Here is a 10342-nt window from a genome sequence, read left to right as displayed (position 1 = left end):
TTCCATTAAATCTTTTTCCAACTTTGACGAAAATGAATTTTCCACTGGAAAATAGATTTGGGTCTTATGTGCACTAACTTTGTGCCCCGATACTCTACAATATAAATTACATATTTTACTCTCTCTTTTTTTAATAAAATATTTTACCCTAAAAATATATAGTATGAACTGTGTAAATAATTTTCCATAAAGAAAATGTCAGTAAGGATGTGACGATTATTGAGTGAATGAGAATTTTAGCTCATTGTATCTGAACATTCATAGTCGGGACCTTACATCACTAATAATTCAAATCCATCCCTTTCTTTTCCCCTTAAATAAAAACAAATGAATAAAAATAATAATTCACTGTATTCATTAAAATAATTCACAACTTCAAATTTAATTTTCAAAACTACGATTTTGACTTTTCTCAAAGAAATTAAAGCTGATTATTTTTTAAAATAAATAGCTTTTATAAGTTTTTGTTTTTTTGTTTTTTTCTTGTACATCCACTAAGGAGTGTACCTAATTAATGAGAATTTTCTTTAAGGAGTCTTTACATATTGCGAATGACTCTATAATCACAAACAATTATAACTAATTGAATTAAATTTTAAAATATATATGTTGATTTAGTCTTAACTCAATTGGTATGAACATTGTTGTTAATGTAGAAGGATGTGAGTTCAAGTGCGCTGAATCATATTATAGTATTATTTATGAGTTAGAAATTAACTATGAATAACCACATAATGAAAATTGGATACTAATACATAAAAAAAATTTTAATACAAAATAAATCACCCTATTCCTCTTATCTATCCCTCATTGAAAAATAAATAAACAAATCACAATTTCATATATTTTTTTCAAAATCAAAATCTGATTAGGAGAATTTCGGGCAATTTACCATTAAAAACTTAATTTTTTTAAATTTACCGAAATGGGCCCGGTATTCTATTATTTACCGGAATGGGCCCTTTTCCCCTAAATCGCATCCACGTCAGTGCGCTTTGCTGACGTGGCAGAAAATCGCTTTCATGTAAGCGCGGTTTGTGTCCACGTCATCAAAGCGCGCTGACGTCGACACGATTTGCTGACGTGTAGAGCGTTCCTGGGGACTCGATTTGCCCCGCGCGTGAACAGTGCAACGGTCATTTTTTTAACCATTGCCCCCCAACGGTCCAAAAAAAACTATAAATACCCCCACCCCTTTTTTTTCACAAACTAATCCTCTCCCAAATTTCCTCTCAATTTGCTCTCAAATTCCTTCCAAATTTCTCCCAAATCTATATTTAATCTCAATTTATTCTCAAGTTCCTATTAAATTTCTCTTAAATCCCTATTTTTAAATCATTTTTAAAAAAATTATTATTTTTTAATTTTTTAAACCGTAAAAATTTGTACGATTTCAGCAATGGCCAGAGAATTGACTCGTCTTGATAAGCAGCACATATCGGTGGAACAAATGAAAATGGTAAGTGTTAAATTTAATTTTTAAATATTATTTAAGAATTTTTTATTATGCATTTTTAGATAATTATTAATTTATTATTTGTTATAAAAGTCTGTAGATCGGACATTGGAATGCAATATCCGGAATATGCATGCTCCTCCATCACCGTTGGTAGAGAACTACCTGCGGGAAGCGGGTTTTTGGCACGTGGCGACGGTAGGCTGGGGATGCAAGGTGGACCCGAAACTAATCAGTGCGTTGATCGAGAGGTGGAGACCCGAGACGCACACATTTCATCTTCCATGTGGAGAGTGCATTATCACTTTGGAAGATTTCAGTCTGTAATTGAGATTGCCGGTGGACGGGTACCCGGTCACCAGGTCTGCCCAATCTAGCGATTGGGGAGCGGTGTGCTACGAGCTTTTGAGAGCTATTTTGGAGAAAATAGACGGAGGTAAGATCGAGATGGGCTGGTTAAGAGACACATTCCCGGATCCGGATGAAGATTCAACCGAAATAGAAAGAATTTGATATGATCGGGCATACATTCTTCAGTTAATTAGAGGTTATCTGATGCCGGACTCGTCATGGAGCCGCGTACATCTAAGATGGCTACTGAAACTCGTTGATTTTAGAGCAGCTAGTGAATTGAGTTGGGGGCCTGTCGTATTGGCAACATTATATCGGGAGATGTGCGGGGCGACACGACCGAGGAAAGCAAAAATCGGAGGTTGCCTGTCACTACTGCAGTCATTGACACGGTTTCGCTTTCCATTTCGACGTCCTCGAGTGGACCACCCATATACATTCCCACTCATAACGAGGTAAATTTTATATTAGATTTTACAATTATTATGTAGATTTTTAAAAATAAAAGTATGCTAAAAATTTATTTAATTAGGTGGAACTATCCGGCAAGTCATGCTCGATTACCGACCTCTCTTGAAGATATACGGCTTCTATTAGACCAACAGTCGGAAGCACATGTAAGTATTAAATAAAATTGATATTTCTATCATTCGCTAGTCGATTGGTATTTAGTATTTAGTATTATGTATATAACTAATATTTCTATCATGTTCATATAGTTTCAATGGACACCATACGAGGATCCGGCTATTCGAGCAGTAATTCCGGATGAGTTCTTACAAAATCCAAACGATTGGCAAGCGAAAGTCGCGTTGATCAACTACGCGACCGTGGAGATGCACCAGTTAGACAGGGTGTTACGGTAATTTGGATGTAGACAACTGATTCTCGTGGAACCCGAGGTGTTTGACGATCACCACATAATCGACCTTCGGTAATTGAATACGGATTGGCCGAGATACTGGTCCGAGTACATCCAAATATGGGAAGATCGGTATGATTATATACCTACTCGAGAACCGATCATTGTTCCGGAGTTAGCGTGCGTGCTGGAATACATGCCTTGGTTTAGGATCCATGGCAAGCCGTATTTACTGTCGCTAGAGGAGAGGCAGTGACAATTACGTGTCCAAAGGGAAAGATGCGGGCTTTTAAATCCAAAACAACAGGACGACGACAATGGCCCCTCAACGAGGCCCAAATATTCACTCGACCCATCATCAGCGGCCATTCAATCACCAGGCCCAACGAGAGCACTGACACAGTCACTCGACCCAGCAGTTCAACCAATAATACCCATGCAACCGCCTTTTCAGATGATGCCAGGTGCGTTTTCTAGCCCTTTTATGTATCCTAACCTTTATATGTTTCCTTTTCTGAATCCTATGGCAGGTTGGAGCCAATTGCCCGGTTCAGCTCCATTTCTTGTTACGCCAAGTGGACCGCCGATGTATAGGCCAACGGTGCAAGAGGGATTGCAAAAAGGGCCATCGGGGAGCTCTTCTTTTTACCAATCCCCACCACCATATGGGTTTTAAACACCGTCGTCGTTCGTGATGCAAACACCTCCACATTCACTATTCTATCAATGTGGCTCTTCGTCTCAACTCCGACAACCAGATGCCCTACCGGAAGAACCAGAATCCCTGCTGGAGGAACCACAACCGCTGCCGGAAGCTGGACAAATGAGGAATCCAACGCGTAACCGTCGACGGCCGCCATGTGGCACTGAATCCGGCGGGCACGGAGATTGATTTTTGTATTTAAATTTATTTGTACAAATATTTTGAATATTTTGATATTATTTGATGTAATAAAATAGAAATTTTTTTGAGTTATTACTTAAAAACCCTAAACTAAATTATTAAAAATTTATAAATTTATAAATTATAATTAAATGCATAATTTAATTGATAAACCTTAAACCCTTAACCTAAAAACCCTAACCCTAACCCTCAACTTAAAAACTGTAACCCTTGAATTAAAAACCTTAAACCCTTAACTTTAAAACCGTAACCCTTAAATAAAAAACCCTAACACTTAAGTTAAAAACCTTAACCCTTAACTTAAATATAATTTGATAATTTTACTAACCATTAATACAATTATCAGTTAATAATTTTACATTCACATAATGTTAGATTTGGAAAAATGTTTTGACTGGTACTAACAATTAATAATTTGATATAATTTGATAATTTTACTAACAATTAATACAATTATCAATTAATAATTGAAAAAATATAATTTTTTTTACAATTACATTCAACTATTGCGATTAGGGCATGATCGACTTGTATAGACTGGATTACTACACCATCCGCACAACTTCTGTTGACTGGTTGTTTCTCGGATATCCATATTGTTATGTATTTTAGTCGAGCAAGGTCGACCCTTTGGTTTGCGACGTAATTCTCTATCCGGTAACAACTTAAAAGGAGCAAGAGATACAAGCGGCAACTTACGTTCATCTAGGACCGTTGGGAAAACGTGTCTCTAGACGTTGTACATGTTTTCTAATTTGTACACTTCGTCCTCATAGCTCATCGGATCCAGACGGAGATTCTGACAAGTTGCAATAACATGAGCGCATGGATAACGAAGTGCATCAAACATCACACAGTCGCAAGTCCTATTTCGCAAGTGTACACGATATTACCCGCCAACAACACCTTGGTGCGGTCTGTCAAACTCTATGACGCGAAATCATACATGGTGTTTACTAGACCTGTCCATGGGCCGGACCGGGCCGGGCCCCAAAAAAATTCGACCCGACTCTTAGGCCTGGGCTCGGCCTGGCTCGAAATATGAGCCTAAATTTTGCCCAGGCCTGTCCCGGGAAAAAAATAATGAGCCTGAGCCCGGGCCGATTTTTAATAAATATAAAAAATATATTTTAAAAATAAAAAATAAAAAATAAATATTTATTATATTCGGGTCGAGCCAGGCCGGGCTCGGGCCAAAAAAGTTGAGCCCGACTCATTTTTTAAACGGGCCTCGTTTTTTTCCCAAACCCATATTTCGGGCCTATATTTTTACCTGAACCCTCCCATATTTCGGGCGGGCCGTCGGGCGGGGCCGGGCGTCTAGTGTTTACCCGCGCCTTGGCCTTGTTAATTTCTTGAACTATCTTACTGCACCATACATGGCCTATCTGCATCTGGCCTGCATAACTTGCTGCTCGCTTTGGAAATAGCACCGCCAAACGAAAATATGTCTCTCTCACAACCGATGTTATCGGTAGATGGCGCATTCCTTTAAGAACAAAATTTATGCATTCAGTTATGTTTGACGTCATATGGCCATATCATAGCCGTCGTCATATGCTTATGCCCATTGTTCGAAACGTATGTTACAAAGGTAGTCCGCCCCTTCTCTGTTAATTGAACGTAAAATGGGCAACATCTCGTGAAAACGGTCTTTATTTATTTCATACTCTGCCAATATAAGTTCATAGCGAATATTACATACCACTTCTACCAATAAAACTAATTCAAATTGACAAACGAAATAACACAAATATAGACTAAATACTCATGTTGGTTACTTGTCATCGTTCGCTCTTAGATGGATATTACCTATAGTAGTTCGAAGCAACGTGTCTTAGGCAATATCGATGGTGTGTGCGCTGCCATAAGCTTCCCTGTTGATCAAATGCAGCTAGTATATCGGCATCCCGATATGAAAGAACACAGATATTAGGTTGGGGGCACACATGCCTCCTTAACCTAGAGAGAAAGAAATCTCAGTCATCAGACGACTCCCCTAGTGTTTTTGCACATGCAATTTGCAGAATTCTCCCACCGCCATCTTGTGCCACTGCAAGCAATAGCCGATGAGTATACCTACCAAACATAAAGGTACCGTCAATTTGTACCAATGGCTTGCAGTATGAAAATGCGTTTCGGTATTACTTAAAGGTCCAAAATAGGCGTTTGAACACTTGGCATCCACATAGCAATCGGTCGTTGTAGTACGCATGTTCCGTTTCTAGGTCTGAGATGACACTTGGGACGTATCTCTCTAGCACTTGACACCACTGCCATATTTCATTATATGAGGCATCCCACCCACTATGCATCTTCTCCAACGCCTTTTGCTTAGCTATCCAAGCCTTACGGTAAGAGGGCGTGTACCCTATTTGGCTACGGATATTGGCAATTAACACCGACACTGAAGTCCTGGGATCTACTTTTACCGTGGGCAGTATCAAACTAGCTAACATAGCTGAATCTATCTTGGGATGATCTTGTGAAACACCTATAAACGAAGTACATTAAATAATGCAACATTACATAATAAAAATATTATTCAGAAACCGTCAATACTGTACCTACAGCACATATATGTGGACCTTTGTACTTTTTAATCTCCCACAACCCTGTCATTTTCCTTAACGAGGTGTAGATTTCCCATAAACATGTGTCGTCTTACACCGCACACTTCGCCTCAAACTTATCAGATTTGGATTTAACGACGTGGTAGTTAATGCCATTTTTTATGCTATATTATTTCAAAGCACAAATAAAACTATCATTGTTGGTAAACTGATTACCAACTTCAAATTCACCCGAATCTAGCCCCAAACTTGTACGATCACGCAACCGGTGTGGTAGATATGGAAACTTTAACACATCATCTGCAGACAGATCGACATTATGCATGTGGGCTGGAGGTGAGTATGCTCTGAATTGTGGATTTTCTTCTTCATCTGAACTCCTTTCAGCATCTTCAGGTTTTGTTGGAATAGGCTCCGGTTCAGAAAATAAGCCAACTTCTGTACCATCGGGCCAGGCTCTCGAGGTGGATCCACATCGGAGTCATCTTCTAACCCACAATCATTTGTAGCGTACGAGGTCCCCACACCGGTTGACGTCGTAAGGATTACATCATCCCTTCTTCTGGGCATTTCATAACTTCCCCAATTGGATGTAGATTGCCAATCACTAGAACTTGATGCCGCTCTCCAGTACGTATTTCCAGCATCAAACATCGAGCCACCAACGTACATGTCCCATCCACCGACTGAGTGTCTTGTAGGGGATGTACATTTGACACCGCTACCAAACATGGGCTGTTCCGTATTTTGTAACCCGCTAATCGAGTGTCGACCAAGGGTCGTGTATTCATCTCGAACACCGGTCGCAAGTACATCATTTGACGATGTAAATTGTACATATAACTCAATATAAGGTGCTCCACTAGCAAGATAAGTCTGCACCATTGCCTCCAAGCTACGAGCACCTTTTATGTCGAACGAGTCATATGTCACCGGATCAACAGAAGAACAAAATCGATACGTAATAGACAAAACTTTCATTGGCGTCGTTCCACAAATTTTATGCCTAATTCTTTTATGAAATTCTGTCAAATCTATGTTCTGGTTAAAAACCAGTCGCATCGTATTCTCGGACAAAAAAACAACATCATTCTCGATGTGGCAAACCTCACCGTCATAATAAATAAAAGGACTAATACGTTCACTCATATTTGAAACTCTAACCTTTTTAGCCTCTCTAAATTGTTTCTGCTGTGACTTATGCATTTTGAGAATATTTTCTGCCTCATTTATAGCCTCAGCCCAAACATGCTACTGTAGCAAAAGCGCGTCCACGAGGGTGCGATTTCACAAATTCTTCTCAAATAGCATCCTGCTAGAAGCATTTTTATACTATTTTCTCAGAAACGTCAACTCGAAATTATTTTTCCAGGACCTACTGTAGCAAAAACGCGTCCACGAGGGCGCGATTTCACAAATTCTTCTCAAATAGCATCCTGCTTGAAGCGTTTTTTAAACTATTTGCTCCGAAACATCAACTCGAAATTATTTCTTTCAGGACCTATTGTAGCAAAAGCGCGTCCACGAGGGCGCGATTTCACAAATTCTTCTCAAATAGCATCCTGCTTGAAGCATTTTTTTAAACTATTTGCTCAGAAACGTCAACTCGAAATTATTTATTCCAGGACCTACTGTAGCAAAATTGCGTCCACGAGGGCGCGATTTCACAAATTCTTCTCATAAAGCATCCTGCTTGAAGCGTTTTTTATACTATTTGCTCAGAAACGTGAACTCGAAATTATTTTTACAGGACCCACTATAGCAAAAGCGCGTACACGTGGGTGCGACTTCAGAAATCCTTCTGATAAAGCATCCTGCTTTGATTTTATCTTAAAAACCCATAAACACGAAACGTAATCTAATTTTGAATAAATTATAATTAATTTAATTGGGAAACCTTAAACCCTAATCCATTATTTGTTTACTTTTTTCTCCAAAACTTTAAAAATACTAAAAATCCTAAACCCTAAACCCTAAAATCTAAAAACATAACGTGGGAAAACGGGCAAATCGCGTCCCCAGAGGCGCGCTACGTGGCAACAAATCGTGTCCACGTTAGCGCGCTTTGCTGATGTGGACACAAATCGCGCTTTCGTGGACGCGATTTGTTGCCACATCAGCAAAGTACGCTGATGTGGCCGCGATTTTCTGGTACGTCCCCTAACATTGCGCTGACGTGGACACGGTTTAGAAGAAAATGACCCATTCCGGTAAATTTAAAAAAAAGTGGCTTTTTTGATATTTTTCCCAAAAATTTCTTCTTTTTAAGTAAGGAGAGGGAAAAAAAGAATATTTTGACTCCTTTTTTTTTTTTTGACCTTTCAACTCATAAAATCTCGTTGAAATAAAAAACCCTCATAAAATCTAAAAAAACGGTCTTTTGTCTGATTAATTTCGTATTATACGGAAAAATGGAAAAGGTAAAAAAAATCTCCTCCTCTTCTTCTTCATCATCTTCTTTATTTTTTTTTGTTCAAGATAAAAATACATTAAACCATAACAAAAATAGAGAGAGATGATGATACTTGGGAAGCTCCCTCCATTTTTCTTATCTTGTCTTCTTCTAACCATCATATTCATAGTCTTCATCCTCTGTTCTCCAAACCCTTTCAACCCCATCTCCAAATCTGACCTTCATCAAACACTTGCTTTGCCCAATTCTACCTCTCATGGTAATTCAATCCATTTTTCTTCTTCTTTCAGTTTCACCGAATGAGAATTTTGTTTGATTTTTCTTTTTCTTTTGGGGTATTTTAGGTTATGACGATGATGAGATTCTCAAGTGTGACTTGTTTAAGGGAGAATGGGTGCCTGACCTGCAAGGTCCTTTATATACGAACTGGAGTTGTTCAACGATTCCTACTTCAAGGAATTGTTTCCACCATGGAAGAAAAGACACAGAGTTTTTGAAATGGAGATGGAAACCTCATCAGTGTCAGCTTCCCAGGTTTGATCCTAAGACTTTCCTGGAATTTGTTCAAGGGAAGAAACTTGGGTTCATAGGTGACTCAGTTGCCAGGAACCACATGGACTCCCTCCTTTGTCTCCTCTCAATGGTTAGTACATTCATGTTGTACACATATTCTTCTCCAACATGTACTCAAAACCGAATAATATTGCTTTTCATCATAACAGGGCATTGTTCTTTTACCTGTGGCATGGTATGGAGTAATTTATCTTTAGATAAATTAAATATAATTTACTGTTTGAGTTGCTTGAATTGCAAATCTTTTACAGATAGAAACTCCGGTGGATCATTACAAAGATTCCGAAGACCGGCAACGGGTATGGTACTTTCCCGGTCATGATTTCACTCTCATGATTCTTTGGACGAAATTCCTAGTAGACGGTGAAGAACGAGTGATCAATGGTTCATCATCTGGTATTTTTGATTTGCACCTTCATAAAATTGATAAGAAATGGACCACAGATCTTCCTGTTCTAGACTATATCATCATCTCGGACGCACATTGGTTTTTCCGAACGATTTACCTACACAACGACACTGGTGTTGTCGGATGTGTGTACTGCGATCATCCGAATGTGACCGATTTTGGTGTCGGGTTCGCCCTCAGGATGGCTTTTCGATCGGCATTAAACCATATCAACCGCTGCAGGGAGTGCAAAGCGAGGGTGACCCTCGTCCGGACGTTTTCGCCGGCTCATTTCGAGAACGGGGCATGGGATACAGGAGGAAGATGCAATAGGACAAGCCCTTTGAGTGAAAGAGAGATTAAGTTGACAAGTAATGAATGGGAACTGAGGAGCTTGCAAATGGAAGAGATTGAAAAGGCAAATATAGAAGGAAATAAGAAAGGAACGAAGTTTGCAGCATTGGATGTGACAAGGGCAATGTTGATGAGACCTGATGGTCACCCTGGTGAATTCTGGGGAAATAAATGGATGAATGGATATAATGACTGTGTCCATTGGTGTTTGCCCGGTCCGATTGATGCTTGGAACGATTTCTTATTTGAAGTTTTGAGAAGAAAAGTTATATAAATTATATTGTTCGAACTTCATTTTTTTTAAAATATTCATGTCCGACATTTGTATTTGATATATGAATATAACTGAAAAAAACTTACAAAATATATTATATTTATATTGGATACAAATACTTATGTTAGACTTTCACACTAATTTAAGTAACATATACTAATTACGTATGGTTAATACAGGTAAACTTCATACAT

At 38.8% G+C, this 10342-nt stretch overlaps 1 protein-coding gene across 1 annotated transcript; it reads left to right on the top strand.

Moving 5' to 3' along the window:
* The first annotated feature begins 8503 nt into the window (after positions 1 to 8503).
* LOC107911786 (protein ALTERED XYLOGLUCAN 4-like) lies at positions 8504 to 10240 on the top strand. The gene is made up of 3 exons (XM_016839715.2): positions 8504 to 8818; positions 8904 to 9202; positions 9384 to 10240. Exons 1-3 carry the CDS (start codon positions 8662 to 8664, stop codon positions 10146 to 10148), a joined length of 1221 nt encoding a protein of 406 aa, XP_016695204.1. The 5' UTR covers positions 8504 to 8661; the 3' UTR covers positions 10149 to 10240.
* Positions 10241 to 10342: the final 102 nt, after the last annotated feature.

The sequence above is a fragment of the Gossypium hirsutum genome, chromosome D11 (genome assembly GCF_007990345.1).
Source record: "Gossypium hirsutum isolate 1008001.06 chromosome D11, Gossypium_hirsutum_v2.1, whole genome shotgun sequence".
NCBI classification, from domain to species: domain Eukaryota; kingdom Viridiplantae; phylum Streptophyta; class Magnoliopsida; order Malvales; family Malvaceae; genus Gossypium; species Gossypium hirsutum.
Note: the sequence above shows the minus strand (reverse complement) of the source record. Positions and strands in the feature narration are given on the sequence as shown.

What these genes read in the sequence shown, in the direction of transcription:
- LOC107911786 (XM_016839715.2), top strand. Translation starts at nt 8,662, where the DNA reads ATGATGATACTTGGGAAGCTCCCTCCATTTTTCTTATCTTGTCTTCTT. An exon ending in GCCCAATTCTACCTCTCATG is followed by an intron (nt 8,819 to 8,903) that starts GTAATTCAATCC and finishes GGGGTATTTTAG; the next exon opens with GTTATGACGATGATGAGATT. An exon ending in TCCTTTGTCTCCTCTCAATG is followed by an intron (nt 9,203 to 9,383) that starts GTTAGTACATTC and finishes AATCTTTTACAG; the next exon opens with ATAGAAACTCCGGTGGATCA.